This window comes from Mus caroli, unplaced genomic scaffold, assembly GCF_978045245.1.
Source record: "Mus caroli unplaced genomic scaffold, Mus_caroli_1 scaffold_13, whole genome shotgun sequence".
NCBI lineage: Eukaryota > Metazoa > Chordata > Mammalia > Rodentia > Muridae > Mus > Mus caroli.
The window spans coordinates 60,191,507-60,212,269 of NW_028227268.1; the positions used below are offsets into that span (position 1 = coordinate 60,191,507).

The 20,763-nt window shown below is 44.1% G+C and overlaps 1 protein-coding gene and 1 long non-coding RNA gene across 3 annotated transcripts in view; one reads left to right on the forward strand and one right to left on the reverse strand.

Annotated features, from left to right (window-relative positions):
• The first annotated feature begins 47 nt into the window (after positions 1-47).
• Positions 48-10,110, forward strand: LOC147001491 (uncharacterized). The gene is made up of 4 exons (XR_015045051.1): positions 48-165; positions 5,785-5,926; positions 7,364-8,204; positions 9,741-10,110. It is a non-coding gene; the product is annotated as an uncharacterized LOC147001491 (long non-coding RNA).
• Fbxw10b (F-box and WD repeat domain containing 10B) overlaps positions 1,766-20,763 on the reverse strand; it is a 30,442-nt gene continuing 11,444 nt past the window's right edge. Inside the window, exons 7-13 of one of the 2 annotated variants that reach the window (XM_021178080.3) lie at positions 19,092-19,292; positions 16,312-16,433; positions 11,546-11,694; positions 10,065-10,207; positions 5,671-5,862; positions 4,039-4,286; positions 1,766-2,622 (exon numbers count right to left, since the gene is read on the reverse strand). In XM_021178080.3, coding sequence (XP_021033739.1) covers positions 1,829-2,622; positions 4,039-4,286; positions 5,671-5,862; positions 10,065-10,207; positions 11,546-11,694; positions 16,312-16,433; positions 19,092-19,292 — 1,849 coding nt within the window. In that variant the 3' untranslated portion in view covers positions 1,766-1,828. The remainder of the gene's footprint in view (positions 2,623-4,038; positions 4,287-5,670; positions 5,863-10,064; positions 10,208-11,545; positions 11,695-16,311; positions 16,434-19,091; positions 19,293-20,763) is intronic. The other variant, XM_021178081.3, reaches the window with a different exon arrangement.

Consider the following 20,763-nt stretch of genomic DNA (forward strand, 5'->3'; position numbering starts at 1 on the left):
GGCCGAGGTGGGGGTGGGCGGGGCAAGCGTGAGCCGGGGCAAGGGCTGCACTTCTAAGGAAAAGCAAAACGCTTGGGAGTAAACTGGCTAACTTAATGGGTTCTAAAGCGAAGTTTCTTGGGTTATGAATGGAAAATGTTTTTTGCTACCAAAGAAGTACAAACTGTGAGTCATTACCACCAGCGGGGACGCCCTGAGAGAGGTTGGGCTTTGTAATTTAACCTTGTAAAAGTATTTTAGTATAGTCTTTCTTAAGCGATTTAAATGTTAAAAGATAATTGAGAAATAAATGTATCCTTGGAAAGGAATAAAAAAACAAACGAGTAAGAAAGAGACAAGAGGACTAGCGTAAGCAGTGGGGGTACTGCTGTAAGGGGCATAACCTTAGACGAAGAAGAGAGGCCAGTACGGCGCATCTGTACTCTATGTACCAATTATATAACCAATCTCTATGTACATCCTTCCTCGGCTGTAAAGTGGAAAGGATGGTGATGGCTTTACAGAGCATTTAGTAAAGTGGCACAAATTTGTTTTTATTTTAAGTCACCTGCTGATGGCATGATCATGCCTAGACCTAAAATTCAGAGAATTTAAAGCCATCTTTGCAACTGTAATGATAGAGATATTCTGTTTGCTCAACTATGTCAGACTGTTGGAGGCTCATGCAATGTCCCTCTCACCTTTTCTTCACTGAAGGGACTCTTCACAGAACCCGGGGTTTTATCTCGTTCTTTGCCAGCACTATGTCAAACCCAGTGTTACAATAATGACCTAATTCCCAAAAAAGAGAAGGCAGGCAAGGTAATTGTGCATCTTCCTGTGAAGCTGGACAGATGACCTATGTCCTAACCTGCTTGGACAATGTTTTTGGTGACTCACCCCATGTTGTGAGGTTGTGTGGAAAAAAAATTTGGTTCTCACTTTTTATATGAATGCAATTTGAATTCACTACCATATTTTAAGATATAGAACATTTGACCAGAAAGTGAATTTCCCACCTTTTAGGAGGATTTTTGTTTTCCTTTTTGAAGGACTGGTGGGGGAGGGTGGTTCTTTGCTTGCTTTTGAAACAGGGTGTTGCCTCCTAGTACCAACTGACTAGATGCTCTGCCCTCCTGCCTTGCCCTTATCCCCCCCCCCCAAAGGACTGGAACTTAATGACGGGGAAAGTCTGCCTGGGGTGTTGAGCCTCTATGTAGGGACTGTACTCTTTGTCCAGGTCCTGAGCCCTTCAGTGAGTCCGTGAACTACTCTTTACAAAATTACCTACTTTGCCCCTGACACCACCCCCTGAGTATTTAAATAGGAGTCTCAATATACTTGAAAGTAAAGGCTCCTTTGTAGAAAATGAAGCATATTTTCTTCATTTTTTTTCCTTTTCTTCTGATGGAGTGTGTTCTGACCCGTTAGATCACATGCAGTGTTCTAAATACAAGTTTGCCTTTTCATCTCCCCATATCCTTTACCAAAACTGAGTTTTGGTCTTTGCAAAAATACCAGGAGATTTTTATATAGTATCCTGACAGCTGCTGTTCAAAAGTTTCTGGAAGCAAGGATAGCTCTAAGTTGGTAGTGATGAATGGAGTCTAACTGCACATGGCCACCTCTTCACAGATGCCTGTCAGTGACCTTGCCTACACCTCACTGAGTGGGATGCTGGCACTCTCTCCCTGTCTCCTGGTGTCTTGGTGTAACCCTACCCATTCTTTGAGCCATAGAAAGGTTCATATGAATTGCCAAAGCAATGTCAAAAAAGAAAGGTCTGAACAACCAACACTCACTTGGTTTTCTGTTTGTTGTAATGCTGCTGTAATTTCCCAAGCCTGGTTTAGATAAACACATTTTGTCCAAGTTCGGGGGCCGCTGTTTTCCCTTCCTTCATGAAATTATCAATAGGGAGGCCTTTGATCTTACGGATCCATGCAGCTTTGCTGGCTTTTCCTGGGTCTACCTCTTTAGTGGATACACTGGCTTCATATTCTTTCATCTTGGCTTCGGCAAATTCTTTTTCCTCCTTCACAGTCATCAGCATGAACCCAGTGTTCATTCTCAGAGGATCAAGGGTTGTGTAGAAACGAGGCCGTTCTTTCTTGGGAGACAGGGTGGCTGTGCCGCCTCGAGGAGCGAGCATTCGGTTTGGTTTAATGACCTGCATGCTGGTCAGGGGGCCTGCACGGCGCATTGTCCCATCAATTGAACTGGTCAAGTGCTCGTCACCCCTTAAGCTGTCAGAGACCTTGGGACGGATGAGACTGGGCTGGGGTACAGTGGCCTGGACTCTGGGACTGTGCAAGGACTTTTTCAAGTTGGGCTGAAGTTTCTGGATTTCAAGGGGAATGTTGGTTTGTCTCACACCTGTAGGAAGATTGCTGAATCGCAGCTGATCAACTGCGTGTTGAACTGATTTTCCTTTGAGTGTTAGGACTTTCCTCGGATATGGAATGGAAGGCCCCCAAGCATCAATGACTTGAGGTCTGGGCCTATGGGGATAGGCAAACTCTTCAGAATTGTGGGCTTGTTGCAAGGCACTGATAGTCAGAAGGAATCGGTCAGGTGTCATAGGGAATTTCCAGGGCTTTTGCAACGGATGACTGACTTCGCCTACAGGAGTTTCCATATCATCTGCTCATTCAAAGACAAAACAGAAGCACGTCAGTATTCTGTGGAGAGGAGGGGCCATAAATACATGAAATTTGAAGCCAGTCTGAGGCACACTGAGGTCTTGTTGCTGAAAAGGGCAGGCCATCAAACATTCTGGATGAAAGCAGTATTTGGCAGTATACTAGCCAATCGATAACTTAAGTTCCTACCTGTTACCTATTCTAGAAAGTGGGATTCCTCCCTTATTCCCGAATTTGGGGACTCCCCTCACCCCAACCACAAAGACCTAAGGGTTTCAAATGTATGACTAAGAAAAAGGGGTTTTTTTCCCCAAACCTACTTAACTTTATTTTCTGCTTCTAATATGTATATATGTTTCAGCATCTTGCCAAGTTCAGGCGTTTACTCAAAATCTACATCCAGGACAGCTCCAAAGAAGCAACCCACAGATATTCCAGTCTATTCTCACAGATGCCTCCATTAGGCCTGCACCTTCCTACCTGCACGGGGTCTGTAGACCCTGGACAGCAAGGAGGCAGCCGACTCTCCTGAGACTGAAAACCAACAAACATCCCCACTTTCTTAGGATCCCCAAAGACACATCACCACAAAGTCAGCAGGAAGCCACAGGAAGGATCCTGCCTCTCCATCTCCTTTTTCTAGTTTCTCAGTTTTTAAATTAAACCAAAATGGAGGAATGTTAGTATGTCAGCATTCCTTCTAAGCTCCACCCAACAGTTTCCTAGCAACAGCAGCTAGGCCTGGCTTACTATAAAAAGGAGTTTGGCCTCTCTTTGCTCTTTGACCCTTTTCTCCCTCTCTGACCCCCCCCTCTCTCTCTCTCTCTCTCTCTCTCTCTCCTTCCCCTTCCCCTTCCCCTCTTCTTCATGTGTTTCCTGCTGGCCTATTCTCTCTCTCTGTTTCTCTCTGTGTGTCTCTTTCTCCCTTTCTCCCCTCTCTTTCTCTGCCTCTACTCCCTTCTCAACCCCCGCTTTCCATGCCCCCAAATAAACCCTATTCTATACCAGACCCATCATATGGCTGGTACCTCAGTGGAATGAGGGATACCTCAACATGGACCTGCTGAGGCATCCCCTCCCACACACCACACCTACAACACACATCACTGACTTTACAAAACATAACCCACATGATTTGCTCTTTAGATGTCATAAATAGCTTAAACAGTATATGTACCCCCACCCACATAGCCACATACACATGCCTTATAACTGTCATTTTCAGGTGCACATCTTCTCTCTCAGAAGTCTAAGGATAATACATTCTGTATAAATTTTTTTTCCCTGTATAGTAACTTTGGGTCTGTCTCTTGAGGATATAAGTAATAACTTAATTAAATGTCCATAATAGTTCTTCCCATCTCTCCCCTTCAACACACACACACGCCCCAAAATCAAACTGATTTTGCTGCTTCACCGGAAGATAGGTTCTTGGTTTGTTTCAGGTGAACCCAGGACTTTGAGAACTCCTGTCTACTAGACACAGAGTCCTTCAGGCTGTGCCCCTGAATGGTAGACTTGGAATGATCATCCCCGAGGCTGGTCTCTTCCCTCTCCTCCTCTTTGTCCTTGCTCTTCTTTACTTTGTTCTTGTCTGAGCTGTACTGCCACTTGACATTTTCAAACTGGAACACGAGAATGTTGCTGTCCGTTTGGGCCACCATCCTGGAACCAAAATGAGAGAGTGCCCACAGAAGGAGCATGGAGGTCACCAGAGCATACATGGCAGTCACCAGAACATGCATGGCAGTTGGGTCTTGTCTAATCCCTAGGCTGAGGGAGCTGTGGCCAGGCAGTGGCCCCAGGAATGGGCTGGTTCAGGGTGCTGCCAGGAGGAAGTGGAGCATCAGGCAGGGGTGGGTAGTTTTGTAACTCTTTTCTTTGTGAATTAATCATGAAAGGGACACACATGTTCTGATTCCTCTACCACTCAGGTTGGAATACCTCTCCAGTGAATTTCCAGTTCTGGAGTACCTAATCCAAGTACCTAGGATGCCCAAGACAAAAGCTTAGACGACACTCCTCACACAGATGTCAGGAAATTCACTCTTTTCTTCTTTTTGAGCTCAATATCTAGACTCAAGTGTTTCTATTTTTACCCTTGAAATTAAAACAACAACAACAAAACCTCTCAATGGGGAAGTCTCCTTTCCTCTGCTAAGCTTCCACCTGACTTCCCAGCATCCTCCGGGGTCTCTGGATATAGTGGAGACAGTTTATAAAGCAAGTTGACCTTCTGTTGCCTCTGACTCTTTGCTCTCACGTCACAGGTTTAGAACTCAGGCTTCTCACTCCCAGGACACCTCTCATCCCCCACACATTTCTTTCTCTTTGATTTTTTTTTTGTTTGTTTGTTTTGTGTTTTTTTATTTTCTTTCCAAGACAGGGTTTCTCTGTATAGCCCTGGCTGTCCTGGAACTCATTCTGTCGACTGGGCTGGCCTCAAACTCAGAAATCCACCTGCCTCTGCCTCCCAAGTGCTGGGACTAAAGGCGTGCGCCACAACTGCCCGTCTCACTTTGATGGTTTTTTTTTTTCATTTGTACAAAGCAAACTGCTTTCCTCTGTGTGTCTAGGTTTCCTAGAACTATAAGAATTGAAATACTCTCCTGTCCTCGCCCCCCACCATGGTGTGTGTGTGTGTGTGTGTGTATTTCCTCCCTAAGTGCTATATTTTTAAGACTTTCACCTATAATGTAAACTCTGGAAAAGTGCCTCGTTTGGGCTGGAAATGCTGATCCAGAGTTTGGGGGATCAGGTCCGATTAAGGAGTCTCCCTCAGGTTTCTTTCTACTCTGGTGACTTAAAGGAAACCCTCCAAGCTGGCCACTATGCCCCCACTTAAGCGTAAACACAGCTCTGACTGGACCCTGATCACTAAGTCTGCGGCAAAGGCCAGTTAGTCCCCCAGGAGACTACTTCCCTCAGCCAAGCTGGAAGAAAGCACAGCCTGCTGTGCTCTGCCAATGAATCCAGAGCCCAGAGGAGAAAGGAAAAGACCGAATAGAATGACTTATGCCTCTGCACTCCACACCTGCCTACCACCCACCTGTTGCCCTGATAAAAGAAGGATAGCACGGGGTCACCTCTGGCGTCGACTTTTATCACCTTCAGACAGTTCCCATTGAGGAAATTATAAATCCGGATCTTGCCGTCTCCACAGGCACTGATGACCCGGAGGTAGAGGAGAGACACCTGCAGCACCTCCCTGGAAGGGAAGAGAACGACCGACAACACCTGCCTGGTGGAAACAGATTCAAGCATTCGGGTGGGGTTGGGAGATAGGAGCCATCCCTGACCTTGAGGTAGAGGTTCCAGCTTTTATAATTCTAGATTTAAATCATGTACCATCCATCAGACATACCACTTCAATTCTGTAAGTTATTCACGGTTTAATCGCAGGTCGCAGGGGACAAAGGTGCTGCTTCGGGCTTTTAAGAGGTAGTTGAGGAGGGACGCCTAATACATCACAGGGCCATTTATTTTTTCTATGCATTTTGATTCTTAGCTACTTATTTATGCTGAGCATTGAGTTTTTTCTTTTCATTCCTTGTAGAACTGTTTCTTGTCTAACAGTCTTGGTATGTAAGAAAGAACAGCATAAGGCTAAGGATCATCGTCGTCATCATCATCATCTAGTTTTCAAGACAGGGTTTCTCTATATAGCCCCGGCTGTCCTGGAACTCACTCTGTAGAGTAGGCTGGCCTCAAACTCACAAAGATCCACCCGCCTCTACCTCCTGAGTGCTGGGATTAAAGGTGTGCACCTCCACTGCATAGCTCAAGGATTACTTTTATATGAACAGACACCTTAAATTTATAGATTCTCTTTTTGGTCTTTAATGAATGACTTCTGTTCCTTCTGACAGTGAACATCCTTAAAGAAAAGTATACCTTGACCCGAGACTTGTGCCTTTTTGTGATGGCCAGTGGGCAAGGAGGGAGCCAGGGAAAACCTCAGTTAGATGCTCCAAAAGGATCTTTCTCCAATTACAGGGATCAAGTTGGTTTATTCAATTCTGATCGTTACAATGCCTTTTTTAATTGGTGTCCTTGAAAAGTTGAATTTAATTGCATCAACTTATTAGACGTCACATGCAAAGCAAACCTATTAGTCATTGCTAGCATTCTGTCTAAGCTCCGCCCCACAGTTACCTGGCAATAGCCAGATATGCCTGGCCCACTATAAAAGGGGTTGTTTGCCCCCTCCTCACTTTCCTGCTTTCTTGCTTTCTCTTGTTTTTGCTTTCCCTTCTCCATTCCCCATTCCCTTCCCCCCTCTCTCTCCATGTGCTCATGGCTGGCCTCTCCTCCTCCTCCTCCCTCTCCTCCTCCTCTTCTCCTTTCTCCTCCTTTCTCCTCCTTTCTCCTCCTTTCTCCTCCTTTCTCCTCCTTTCTCCTCCTTTCTCCTTCTTCTTCTTCTTCCTTCTTCTTCGTCCTCTCTTTCTCTCTCTCTCTCTCTCTCTCTCTCTCTCTGCCCCTACTACCCCTTGACTCCCCTCCCCATGCCCTAAATGAACTCTATTCTAAACTATACAAAATTCCACCTTTCTGTAACAGCAACAAAAACAAAACAAAACAAAAAAGCCTGTCAGAATTTACTTTTTCTTTAGAATCCTGGAAAACTACAGAAGGCTTGTGGTATCCCAAGAAGCATTGAGACAGGAAAAATGGCCTTAGAGCCGATAAGAATGCCGTGTTTTGTGATGTGTTAACTGACCCTAGTCCATTCTTCATTACAGATATAGCCATGAGAGAAGTAGCTACAGTCTTGGTGTGAGTAAGAACTGAACTGGCTGCGATCATGACGAGTTAAGGTGCTGTCTAGTGGCTTCTTAAAGGCTTATCTTTGTTACCTAAGAACTCTTTCAGTGCTGGATCTTCTACCTGAGGAGCGTTTGCTGGTGATGGTCACAGGTAGATAATTGGGCTCTTGCTACCTGAGGTCCCAGAAACGCAGTAGGGCAAATGATACACTAGCTAAAAAGTCAGGAAAATGCTGGGGAGTGAGAGATCCAGGAGTGTGTTCCTGGGAATCTGATGTCCACACGTGTCCAGAGCTCCTGCTTAAGGAAAGGTCCAAGATAAAAATGGAAATACAGCACACTCAGGAGGATGAAGCAGGAGACTGCCAGCTTTGGCTTTTATAACCAGACCCACCTGTGGAAACAAACCAGCGAAAGCACTAACATGCACATTACTCCAACTTTTTACCTTACTACTAGAAGAAAACAAACAAACAAAACAAAACAAAACCAAAATCGAGCAGAAGACAAGAAATAATAAGAACTATAGCATAAGTTAATTGGGTTAATTTAAAAAGAAATCCAGCAAACCAGTGGAACAAAAAGTTAATCCTTTGAAACGATCAACAAAGCTTGATAGACATCCAACAAGTCTTTACTAAAATTGGCCAAGAAAATACAAGGGGAACTGTCCTGGGTGTGGCTCAGGCTGCTTGCCTAGGCTGGGAGGCCCAGGGTTCAAGTCCTAGCACTGAAAAAGAAGTAGAACAAGAGAGAAGGTTCAAGAGAGAAGGAAGGAACTAGGGAACATCTCTGCTGATGGATGGAAATTCTATAGGTAGGTAATGTACAACATTTTAAATATACTATAAACTGCTATAGACTAGTGAAGTGAATTTTATATCATGGAAGCTATGTCTCAATTATAAAAAAGTTAATTATGGTGTGCACTGTGGGAAAGACATTGAAGATTATTTTTAAAGAAAAAAAAATCCAGAGTAAAAGATCACCATCTGTCAACCCAACTTTTCATGCTCAGACTTCTCCTCTCATAACCTTCTCCCACACTATAATCAAAAATCACAATTTTAGTTGAAAACATGGAATTAAAGGAGTTTCCTTTCTCTAGTTCCTCTTTCAGATAGCAACTGTCTACCATATTCAAAAGATGAATTATCAATTCAATCACTAGAATCCTTCAAAAAAGCACTCTATAAAGAAATGCTTGCTGCCAATCAAATAGCTTTGAGCAGCTTATGCCTAGCCCTCACCATTACAGAAGGGTGGAGGAGCATGCACGCAAGGCCTTAGCTATATCCTCCAGGTAGTTCTGGTCTTTCTGTGTCCTTGCCAGGTATCAAGAACCAATCTGAGGCTGGAGAGATGGCTCAATGATCCATCAGCACTGGCTGCTCCTTCAGAGGATGGGGCATGGTTCCCAGCACAAATCTGATAAGGTTTACAAACACCTGGAACTCCACCCTCTTCTGACCCCCACAGGAACCAAGCATGCACATGCTGTCCATGCTTACATGCAGGCAAAACAGTCGCACATAAAATAGAGTAAATAGAATGTAAAAGTCTGTAAATAGCAAAGATGAACCGTACGTGGGTGGTGACATCCGTGGAGAGTGGCAGTATCTGACGTTGTCTGCTAGCAGACAGAAGGCCCGTGGATTAGTGAGATAACAAACTGTGAGGTTGGCTGAAGCGTTATTCCGGTAGCCAAGTCTTACCCGGTGAAAGAATTAACAACATACAGTTAATACTTTTCAGGGGACATCGTAAAGATGACTCCCTTGTTGAGGTCACGGCTTGATTGTCCGGGTGCTACACTGAAAGGCTTCCCCACAGGTTCCCAGGGACTTGGTAAATCCACTGAGCACAGACAGTTCTTAGTATCCACCTGCTAATAATGTAGTTATCATGTGCCACAAAGAGCATTCAGATGTACACACACATCTTATATCGTATACCACATGCCTCCCACAAGGCTGGGGTGTACAGAGTGTCCAGAAATCTAGAACCTGACTTATTAAATGACGATCCTCAGATAGCTTCCCCTAAGGAATCCACTAACTCTTTTAATTAAGTAATAGAGCATCTTGGCACTCTAATGCACTGGGGGGGGGGGGTTAGAAGCATTATCTGTGTAGTCTGTAAAACCATAGGCACAGCAGAATCATTAATTGGCCCCAATAGCCCTTCCAAGTGAGCCCAGCTGTGACTTCAGAATACTTAATAGGCACCAAGCAGCCATCAGCACTAAATCTGGACTGGCGTCGAAAAATGAAACCCATTTGCAGGCCTGGAACAGAACCTAGTCCATAAACTTTGAAGTATAAACTTTTCAAATGTCTTTTGTTATTTTTAGGCCTTGACATGTGGATCATTTTAAGGTTTTGCAAGCACATTTCTCTGGCATAAAGACCAAGTTCAAGAATACTAAGTTTAGAGTTGGCATTATTTGGGACAATCTGCCGGTGCACCAGATAGCTAACAGATGTGAGTTTATTGTGTGTCACATGTTTTCTTTAACCTCAGCACTCAGTAGGCTGAAGCAAGATCACAAGTTCCAAGCCAGCCTGGGCTACACAGGGAGACCTACTCTCTCACTCCACCCAACTAGAGCAGCAGCACACAGAGGGTCTGATCCACTGAAGACTGCACATGTACCACCCCACTCCCCAGCACCTACTTAGGATGCTTGAAGGCCATCAGGCACCGTTCGTACTTTCCCACCATGCTCCAGGCCATGACCAGGCCGTCAGCACCTCCAGAGACGAGATGCCATTCGTTAAAGAACAGGCACTTTACAGCTCCCTCGTGCCCAGTGAGAGTCTGCAAGAAAAGATGCCAGTACTTTCAGACCCTCTCAAGTTAGACCATGACTCCTCCACTGACCAGAGTTGGAGGTGTCTTTAGAGGAACCCCAAAGCTATATCCCACTTCTCCCGTGACTGCCCCTCATGTAGCATGTCCCTCAGCTAACTTAACTTCTCCTCTAAGAAGGCCAGAGAAGCCAATGCCTCCCTCTTGGCAGTGACTCTTCCACACTTAGGAGGAATATGACTAAAGTTAAGTTCTTGTTCTGGTGGGTCAGTTACTGGGCCAGGCACCATCTCCCTGGAGCACAGAGAAGCCTGAAGTCCTTCTTGTCGGCTGTCATCCTCAGCTCTTTGCCACAACTCAGAGGACATATAGGGGCATTCTAGTGCCTGTAGCTGAGGCTCAACTACAAACAAGACCATTGTGGAAAGATCCCACATTTCACTGTGGTCATGTGGTCCTACTGCAAGCAAGATTTTACTAGTACCTACTAAAGCCAGGAGTCCAAATCTGGCAAGAACGTGTTTGTGGACACATTCTGTGGTTTGGACGTACCACACAGAATCCATGCGTTAGATATTAAATCTTCTAATCCATAAGCCAATGTTCAAACTCTGAGAGGTGATAGCATTGTGATGCTGTGCTCTCTGTAATGTATTGATCTAGCCAGGGATTTGTGTCTTGTCCTGGGAGAGACTTTTTTTATAAGAGCAGTGGCCATGTCATAGCCCATCCTAAAGGCCTTTACTGGATGCCAGCAACTGCACTTTTGAACTATATACCAATAAGTTTCTCTTCTTTATAAACTATAGTCTTGGGTATTTTGTTAAGAATAACAAAATGCTGAATAGACTAAGACAATTTCTAATGCATTTCCAGCACTTTCTTTTCTTTTGCTTTACTAAAATAATTGGTCCTTAGAAAAAGAACCAATAATTTATTTTTTAAAAAATGTGTTATTTTTCCGGACCACCAGCTAGGGCCATGGCAGGATATTCTAGGAGAGTTGTCTGCCAGTACTGGAAGGGTACCTCTGCCTCTCTTAGAAGGCCCTGGGACTCATGTGCCGTGACTGTGCAGGGTCAGAATGCAGCCTCCATCCACCCAGTGTTTCACGATGTGGAGCATGATGTGGTGGCATGGGGGTGGGGGGTTGTTCCTGACCGACTCTGACTGTCTTTGGGGACCCTTTCTTGGCCGGTTATGGGTTGCCCTGTTTGCTGGTTATGTAACTCAATTGCTTGAGGATGGTCCTGGGAGCTACATGGTGGAGCAGACCTTCATGTCCTTGGAACCATTCCCCAGTGTTCCCCCTCCCCCGCCTCCAGTACCAGCTCACTCATGACTCACCTTTTGCAGCTGAGCTGTGACAACGTGCCACACCTTGACTATGCCTCGCTCACAGCTGCTCACAATGTAGGTCTCACTGATCTTGGCGGCCAAGATGGGATCTTTGTGTTTAAAGGTCTTCAGGCACTTCCCTGTCTCTATGTCCCATTCTGACAAGGAGAGGTGACAGGGAAGGCGAGGGAGAGAAGGTTACAGTGAAGATCTGCTTCTTGTCATAAAACGACGCTTAGGAACTCTTCCCCCAGAAACCTTCACCTGGTGGGCACCCCTCCAGGCTCACCAGCAGTGGCATGGAGCCCCCTGACAACTGGCCCTTGAGAAAACCAGCAATGCAGAGGACTCTGACCCTGGAACTCTGCCTTGGAACTGCAGTGCTAGACAACTCGTGCCCAAGAAGCCTGGATTGTCTTTGCTGCTGAGCAGACTTCACGAGAACCAAGGCAAGGCTAGTGGGATGAGCTTTCCCGGTGTTCTCTTCCTGATCCACACCTGTGGTCCACAAACAGCGAGCTGTCCTCCTCTCTAGGCATTCCTGACTCTGACAGACGTTGGGGATTTCATGGCATCATTTTCACAGACAAGGGTGGGTTTGATACTGCTCCTCTGCAGACTGGGTTAGAGCAACTGCACTGTCTAGTTCCCTGGGGACTGGGTGGGGAAGGGAGGGGATGGATATGTGAGCAAAAAGTCCTACTTCCCCAAGCCCCTAGAAACACCTTTGTCCTGAGGTGACAGCCTAGGAGGAGGATGGCCAGAACTGAGACTTGCAAAACATTAACGTTAAGCAAGGAACTACGGTGTCTGCCATGGAATTGTCTCGGGGCAAACATTGTTTCTACTTTCACTGCACAGATGAGGAAATTGAGGCCAGGAGTTCAGGGAACTTCCTCAAGTTAGAAAAGGACTGAGGGGGAGAGCTGGGAACTGAAACCAAGGTATGTGGGCCTCTGTTCCGCTGGGATTTGTGTGAGCTGAACTCCACTCTGCAAGCGTGCTTTCTTCCCTTGTTTGTTCACATGGACATCTTGTCCCATTTATAACATCACCAGGGATAAAAAAGAAAAGAGAAAAAAGAAAAAAGAAAAAAGAAAAAAAGAAAAAAGAAAAAAGAAAAAAAGAAGTTAGCCAGGCAGTGGTGGTGCACGCCTTTAATCCCAGGACCCAGGAGGCAGAGGAGGCAGGGAGATTGCCGAGTTCGAGGCCAGCCTGGTCTACAGAGTAATTTCTCTAGGACAGCCAGAGCTACACAGAGAAACCCTGTCTCAGAGAGACAGAGACAGAGATAGAGAGAGACAGAGATAGAGACAGAGAGAGAGAGAGACAGAGAGAGAGAGAGAGACAGAGAGAGAATGAAAAGAAAGAAAAAAGAAAGAAAGAAAGAAAGAAAGAAAGAAAGAAAGAAAGAAAGAAAGAAATTTTGGTAGCCCAGGAAGGTGGCAGAGCTCTTGAAAGACCAGAGAGGCTAGGGGCCACAGCCCAGGACAGAGTGATGGAAATGGTATTTTGCTAATTGTGGGTTTCGAGCCTTAGTTTGCCTTTTAAAATGCTGGACTCAAATCTGTGTCTTGATCACTTCAGTTATTTTGGTGCCCTTCAAATTTTATGCCAGAGGTAAGGGTCTGACTGCCCTATCCCCAGTCCCAGCCCCACTGTGAGGTTCTGAGGAAGCACGCAGCCTTCCTTACCAGCCCTGTGACACCATGGGTCATAACGCTGGGACTTGAGCTCCAACCCTGTACTTAGTCAGAATTCCCCAACTGGGGACCTTGGAGACCAAGACTCTTGGATGGCTTCCAGGCTGTGGCTGCTCTTTTGTCTCAAACCCTCATCTAGACAGTTTTCCCCATGGCTTTTGCAAAAACCAATGGCTGCAATGTTCACTAGGGTGGGTGAGAATATATATGGCAGCCGGGAGCGTGACTCCTCCCTTCACTAAGTCTGAGCACCTCTGGGTCCCTTTCCTATGTTCTTTCCTCTCTGCCTATCCCTGACAGGCAGTGACTCCCTAGCCCTCTGCTTTCTCTTCTCCTTTCTCCTGCTTTCCTGAAGGAATTTCATCCACACTTAGGTCTTGCATCTTTCATTATGAGTTCACACCATCATATTCATAGGTTCCACATCCTTGGTTTAACCAACCACAAATCAAAATATGTGGTGGCCAAAATGGCATCTGTACTAGACACTGCATACATGAAAGTATGCATAGACTTTTTATCACTGGTACTAAACAGTGTTGAACCACAACTATTTACATGGCATTTGTATTGTACTATGCATTATATATCAACTAGAGGTGGTTTAAAGCATACAGGGGGATGAATAGAAGTTCAATACAGGTATTGTGCTATTTCACATAGGAAGACGTGCATCCTCAGATGTGGTTGGTATCCAGGGGAGGAGCTCCTGGTATCAGTCTCCTGTGGACACAGAGAAACAACTAAAATTGGCAACCATCGAATCCATCTATCTAGGATCCTCGGCCAAGGCATCCATTTCTGGGGAATTCTCACATGAAAGTCCTTAGAAATCTCTCCTTCGTTGTATTTGCTCTCCAAGGCTGCTAGAACATATTGCTTCAAAGTTTCTGGCTGAAATACAAATGTATTGTCCTTTATAGATGTTAGATACCATACCATGTGGCTGAAGTCAAGATGTCAGCATAAATATGCTCCCATACAGCAGGAAATCCATTCCTTTATCCTTCTCTATGGTCTTCTGGAAGCCACCCTGTCCTTGGTTCATTATCCATTCTTCCACCTTTCATGTCAACAGTTTTCCACCTCTCCAACCCTCTTCAGCAGTCACATCTCCACTGGATTACAGTCAAGAACACTTCTCTGTTTTTTTTTATGGAGTCGTACAAATACATTGGCCCAACATCAACAATCCAGAATAACCTCTACATTCTAAGGTGGAGATATTCATTTAATCATATCTAAAACCAATCTTTTTTTATTTCCCAAGATGTATTAATCCATATGCCATTGCTTTAACAAAATACCTACGATGTGTCTATATGCCATTGCTTTAATAAAACATCTATCATGTGACTATATGGCACTGCTTTAACAAAATACCTATCATGTGCCTATATGCCATTGATTTATTAAAATACTCATCATGTATTTATGATGAGATTTTATTCAGCCCAAAGGCTTAAGGATTCCAGGGCATGGTGCTAACATCAGCTCTGGTTTGTTGAGGGTCTGCTTAGCTGTATCACCTCATGGTAGAAATGTGTGTGTGTGTGTAGGGACACTGCCAAACTGGATGCCAGGAGTTCCACAATCCTTTCTGTGGGCAGTGCCCTTGGTTGGCCCAAAGACTTCCCAACCAGGCCCGATGTCCCTTCCTCTTGCCCCAGTGGTGACCAAGTTTCTGACACATGAATCTTTAGGGGAACACATCCAAGCATAGGATAATGAGATAATCTAGTCACCAGTTCCAAGAGTTAGGATGTAAACACTTTCCCTCGATCTTTGCTCTGCCTGCCACACTCAACTTGTCTAAAACTGAACCTATGCCCTCCCCTCCAGTTTTTCCCTACTTTGTTCTCCCTTTCTAGTCTTTATTATTTCCATTAATTGTGTTTTTATATTCCGGGCAGCTTGGAGTTTTTTGAATGGCATTACTATTTGCTTTTATAGCCTTCTTTTTTGTATCCAGTTGGTGAGAAAGTCCTAGCAGTTACCACCTCTGGAAGTCTCTCTTCAGCCTGGACTGTTGAACATGAAGCCACATCCATCTGAGTTTCCTCATGCAGCTTGTTCTCAAGGATTTGGAAGATACCGCAGCAGTTTTCTAAGGTGCAAGGTGTCCTAATTTGTCCTCTATCTCCACATAGTCACCCTCTTCTATGTTCCTCCAAACTCACATCTGACTTACTGTCTCAAGTACACATTAGAGCATGTCAGGTCCAAACTGAAAACACACCTATGGCTTTAAGGTTCAGTGTTGCATCATGATGCAGGAAGTGCCCTTGAACCAGTCCCTGAAACCAGCTTAGAAGACCGATATTCAACACCACACACAACAGTCCAGCCATATCAAATAACTGTAAGTACTTAGTACAGTCTTCCTCATCCTCCTGTCCATCCATGCACAACTGTCTATCCTTGTCCATTCTGCTTGGAGTATCTTCTACTCCCTACCTTAAGACCACACTCAAGTGGTGTCCTGCTGATAAAATTTTCCTCATTTACTCTTACTTCTATGTTCCCTTTGAATGCTGCCTGTGGTTAGTAGCACATGACTGAGAGCCAGGCAGTCCAGTTCAAATCCTAATTTTTCTCATTGTAGCTCTGATTGTGGCTACTTTTCTGTCCCGGTGATTGTGATGGTAATGCTAATTATCATTATCTTGACAAAATCAAGAATCTCCTGGATGATGAACCTCAGAACATGTGTGCTTGGGATTATTTTAATTACATCAATTAAGGTGAAATAATCCACCCACTGTGGGTGGTAGCATTCCCTAGGCAGGTGATTCTCAGGTGTTGTTGAAAGGACAGATTGACAGATACATGAATAGATGTGCAAATACCTATTAAAAATAAAGACTAGTTATAGAAATGAGTGAGTGAGGTGGAATGTGCTTGAAATCCCAGAACCCAGGAGGCTGAGACAGGAGGATCATGAGTTCAAAGCAGCCCAGGCTATATCAAGAAACCCTGTCTAAGGTGGAGGAGGAAGAAGGAAGGGGGAGAGAAGGAGAAGAGGAAAGGAGGGGAAGGAGGGGAAGAAAGAAACTAATGCAAATTTCTCACCTTTCACTTGTCCATCTTTTGCTCCAGATACAAGCCTGTTCTTATAGACATCCAGGCAAGTGATTGTCCCCTGGTGACCATAAAAGATTCGTACACAAGCCCCGGTTTTCACATCCCAGTATCTGCAGAAATGAAGGCGCATTTTAGAGATTTTTTTTTCTGACTGTCCAGAGGATCCTACTATATAGGGTTCCTTTAGGTAGCTACATAGTTAAATAGGCAACAGGGTCTTGTCACTGTTGGCATTGGTAAGATTATCTTCATAGAAAAAGTAGATTATCACTGTGTGCGCGTTAGAACCAGTAACAGGTAAGCAAGTTCATTGGCCCCACGTCAACCTGCAAAACTCAAAACCACTCCTCTATCTATAACTGACTGGAAAGCATAAGGATAGGATGCCATTCCGAATGGAATGGAGTTGTGTGAGGTTTAATAAGAGTGCACTAGACTGTTATAATGAGAGTTTTAAGCAGAAAAAAGAAGGGAACTTGGGAGATAACTGAGTAAGAAAGAAAGACAAGGGCCTGAGTCTGACCCCTAGAACCTATATAATGAAGAGCTAGTGTGGTGACCTGTGCTTGTAGTGCGTGCAGCGGGCAGGTGGCCAAATCCATGGGTCTTACTAACCTATCAGCCTAGCCTGCTAGGTGAGTTCTGAGCAGTGACACTCTCTCAGAAAGAAAGAAAGAAAGAAAGAAAGAAAGAAAGAAAGAAAGAAAGAAAGAAAGAAAGAAAGAAAGAAAGAAAGAAAGAGAAAAAAAGAAAAAGAAAAGGTGGATACACATTGAGAAGGATTAGGTTGGGGCTGTGGCTGGAGTTCAGTACCTTGCGTTTGTGAAGTTGCAGGTTCAATCCCCAGCACTGAGGTAGAGGTTAGGTAGTACCCCGAGGAGTGGGGGGGAAGGCAGAGATGAAAGAGTAAACTAATGGATGAATAAATAGAAATGAAGCCTCGTGCAGACCGATAATGATCGCATGGTGTGAACTGAAATGTACAGGCAGCTCAGTTCCCTCTCCCTAAAGTTGAAAACTGAAAATAAACCAGAATGAACAAAAGTCAGAGAGTAGCCACAGACGAATGAGACAGAGGACTTACCCCACCGCATTTTAAAACCAAAGTAATTGAAACACTGTTGAGCAACGACAGCCACACGGAAGAGTGAAATACAACAGAGAGCCTAGGAATGGGAGATGAGGATGTGAGTCTTAGGGCACAGCCAGCCTTGCAGACTGGCGGGGGACTTTTTTTTTTCATGAATGATGCTGAGACAGTTGGGGACACAAACAAAGAGCCTCTTAAAACAGGAAGCTGTCATAACAATAATGAATTGTAGGTAGACTGAATACCTGAAAGTGAAAGGCAAAAATAAAATAAAACAGGGCTTTTACAAAGGTACCGCAACGCCAGACATGACGCTGCATGCCTATAATCCCAGCGATCAGGAGGCTATGGCAGGAAGGTTGCTGTGAGCCTGGACTATGTAGCTAGACAGTTAGAAAAGAAAGCAACCACAGCCCAAAGCTTGTGTACTTGGACACCAGGTGACATAGCCAAGGTCATCCCTAGCAGCACTCTAGACCCGGACACCCAAAATTACACAAATATTCATCTGCACAAATATCCACCAGGTAAAATCCCATGGCTCCACACAAATAAGCCATGACTGCTGAACACACCCTATGGTGAGTCTCAAAAGGGCCCAGGTCAAGACCAGGCATTTTCAAAGTACAGTTCCATCTATTTTGACTTGAAGCAGAGGTATAAACAAATAGCTGAGACTTTTGAAAATATGTAAGCAAGAAGCAAAAGCTATAAAGAAACACAAGACAGTGATCAGTATGAAACTTTGGGCAACAATACCTGTCTGGAAAAAAAAAGAAACAAGGAGGAGGAGATCACTCAGAAGCCAGGGAAGGGCTCTTTCCTGGTCTGAGCAATGGGCGCAGGGATATTTATTACATTCTTTAAGATGAGTGGCTGAAGGGATGGATCCCTGTACCCATGCCAGTGGTCCAACTCCAGGGTATCCAACACCCTCTACTATCCTCCAAGGGCAGCTGAACTCAGCCATGTACCCACCCACAGGCATGTACACACACACACACATACATTTTTTTAAATTTTTAAATAAATCTCTAAAACTAAAATATATGAATATACCCAGTTTGAACATGGTTTTGCTTCCATATTATATTTCCCACCCATAAAAAACTAATTTCTCTTGAAACAATTTATTTTAAATATATAGATATATATAGACATGTTTGTTTAAGAATATTTTTTAGGCCGGGCATGGTGGCACATGCCTTTAATCCCAGCACTTGGGAGGCAGAGGCAGGTGGATTTCTGAGTTTGAGACCAGCTTCATCTACAGAGTGAGTTCCAGAACAGCCAGGGCTACACAGAAAAACCCTATCTAGGAAAAAAAGAAAAGAATATTTTTTAAAAACAAAAAAAATTCTGATTTTCAACGCCGACATCTGATAACTTACAAATCTATTTTAAACAGTAAGTAAAATCCTGGCTTGTATCTTGCAAAAAGAACCCTGCTTTTATAGATATTCTAGAAGTAATGTAACTCAGGATAACCTTTACATAAATATAAAATGGACAACATAAATATAAAATGGACAACATAAATATAAAATGGACAACATAAATATAAAATGGACAACATAAATATAAAATGGACAAAGCATACCATGCTTGCTTCTCCCAAAAGCTACCTAGTTTTGGCTGGCCCCAGACATGACAACGATCATGGCCTTATAGCTCTCACCTTATGCTCAGATCGTAACTCCCACTCAGGAGAATGTTGTCCTCCTCAGACAGGAAGAGAGCCCTGACGCTGCCGGCGTGGCCTCGGAACTCGATGGGCAGCTCCTTGGTCTGCATGATATCCAGGAGGTGGATCTTCCGATTGGATGATATGGCCATTAGTTCTCCCCCATTATAGTGAATGATTCTGTTTTGGTCAAACCTGGGTTTCAGGAGATGGTGGGAATGGATTAGAGGACAGAGTTAGTGTCCTTCCTAGGCCCACACAGCACCTGACTTTTGCCTACAGCGGTGGAGTAATAAGAAATTCAGTGCCGTTCAGAAGGCAAGGCCAAGCGATGATAGGGTCTGATGATCCCTACTTCACTCTACAGAAGTCTGTGTCAAGGAGGATTAAATCCTGAACACATTCATAAAATTATATTTAAAAAACAATGCTTATGTATGCTAAATCCCCCAATATCAGATTAGTCTGGGTGGAAAGTCCCCAACCTTAATTGACGGTGGAAGTCTGTTTCTCATAGAAACTTCAGAGGAATATAGCTGGGGAGTCCCATGTGCACTGCATTTTCTCTTCCTGTCTCTCCCCCTTAACCAGCATCTAAGGAGCAGTTCTTAGGCCTGGGGTTCTGTGCTAATAAGCGCCACTGGCAATATAGGAAATTGTGAGTTGCCCTTTGCTTGTAATGAGCTTTCTAGTCAGTCCACCACTGCCAGGTGAGAGGAATGGATTTCCCAATCAGAAAACTACTATAGAATTAGGTATTATATGAACAGGATGGCCAAACAATTTGTCCAAAAAGAGCCATCTTTAATTGTGATCGAGAACACTGCTATTACTTACAACACAGTCGCAGAGTAAGGAGGCAATGTCCCAGCAAACAGAAAGGTGAAACCACTTCAAACAGGAGGAAATCTTGGTATTTACCTCCTGATCCCTGATGTCACATCTAAAGTGTGACACCCCCCTACATACATGTAAAGAGCAGCTGTCCCCACACAATTTGACAAGCTATCCCCACGCTGATCAAAAATAAGATATAGGCAACTCAACAAAACCTTGTGAATAAAGAGAAAGGAACGAAGCCAAAAAATATGGGGGGAAAAAACTATTAAAATACTTTCTTATAGTTGGGCTTATGACTCAGTGGCAGGTGCATACAGACCTAGCATGTGTAAGGCCCCGAGTTCTAACCCAGCATCAAATACATACATATATAAATACATGCATAAATACATACATACATACATACACACACAAATAGTCTTTTGTGGCATATCTAGATGATGTCATGTGGTTCCATTATTATAAGTTTTCATATTTAAAATAGATACCAGAGTGTGTTACTGTGTTGTGTTACAGAAATGTATTACATATATATATATGTATATATATACATATATATATGTATATATATATATTCCCATTTCCTTCAAGTATGTGCTATGTGTTTAAAAACATGATTCTGGAGATTATAGTTCAATACTATACTGGTTAGGTTTATGTCAAATTGGCATAAGCTGGAGTCATCTAAGAGGAGGAGATCTCAATTAAAATTGCCTCCATAAGACAGGCTGTAGGCAAGTCTGCAGGGCGTTTTCTTAATGATTGACAGGAAAAGGCTGGGTTCATTGTGGGTGGGGATACTTCTGGGCTGGTGTTCCTGGTTTCT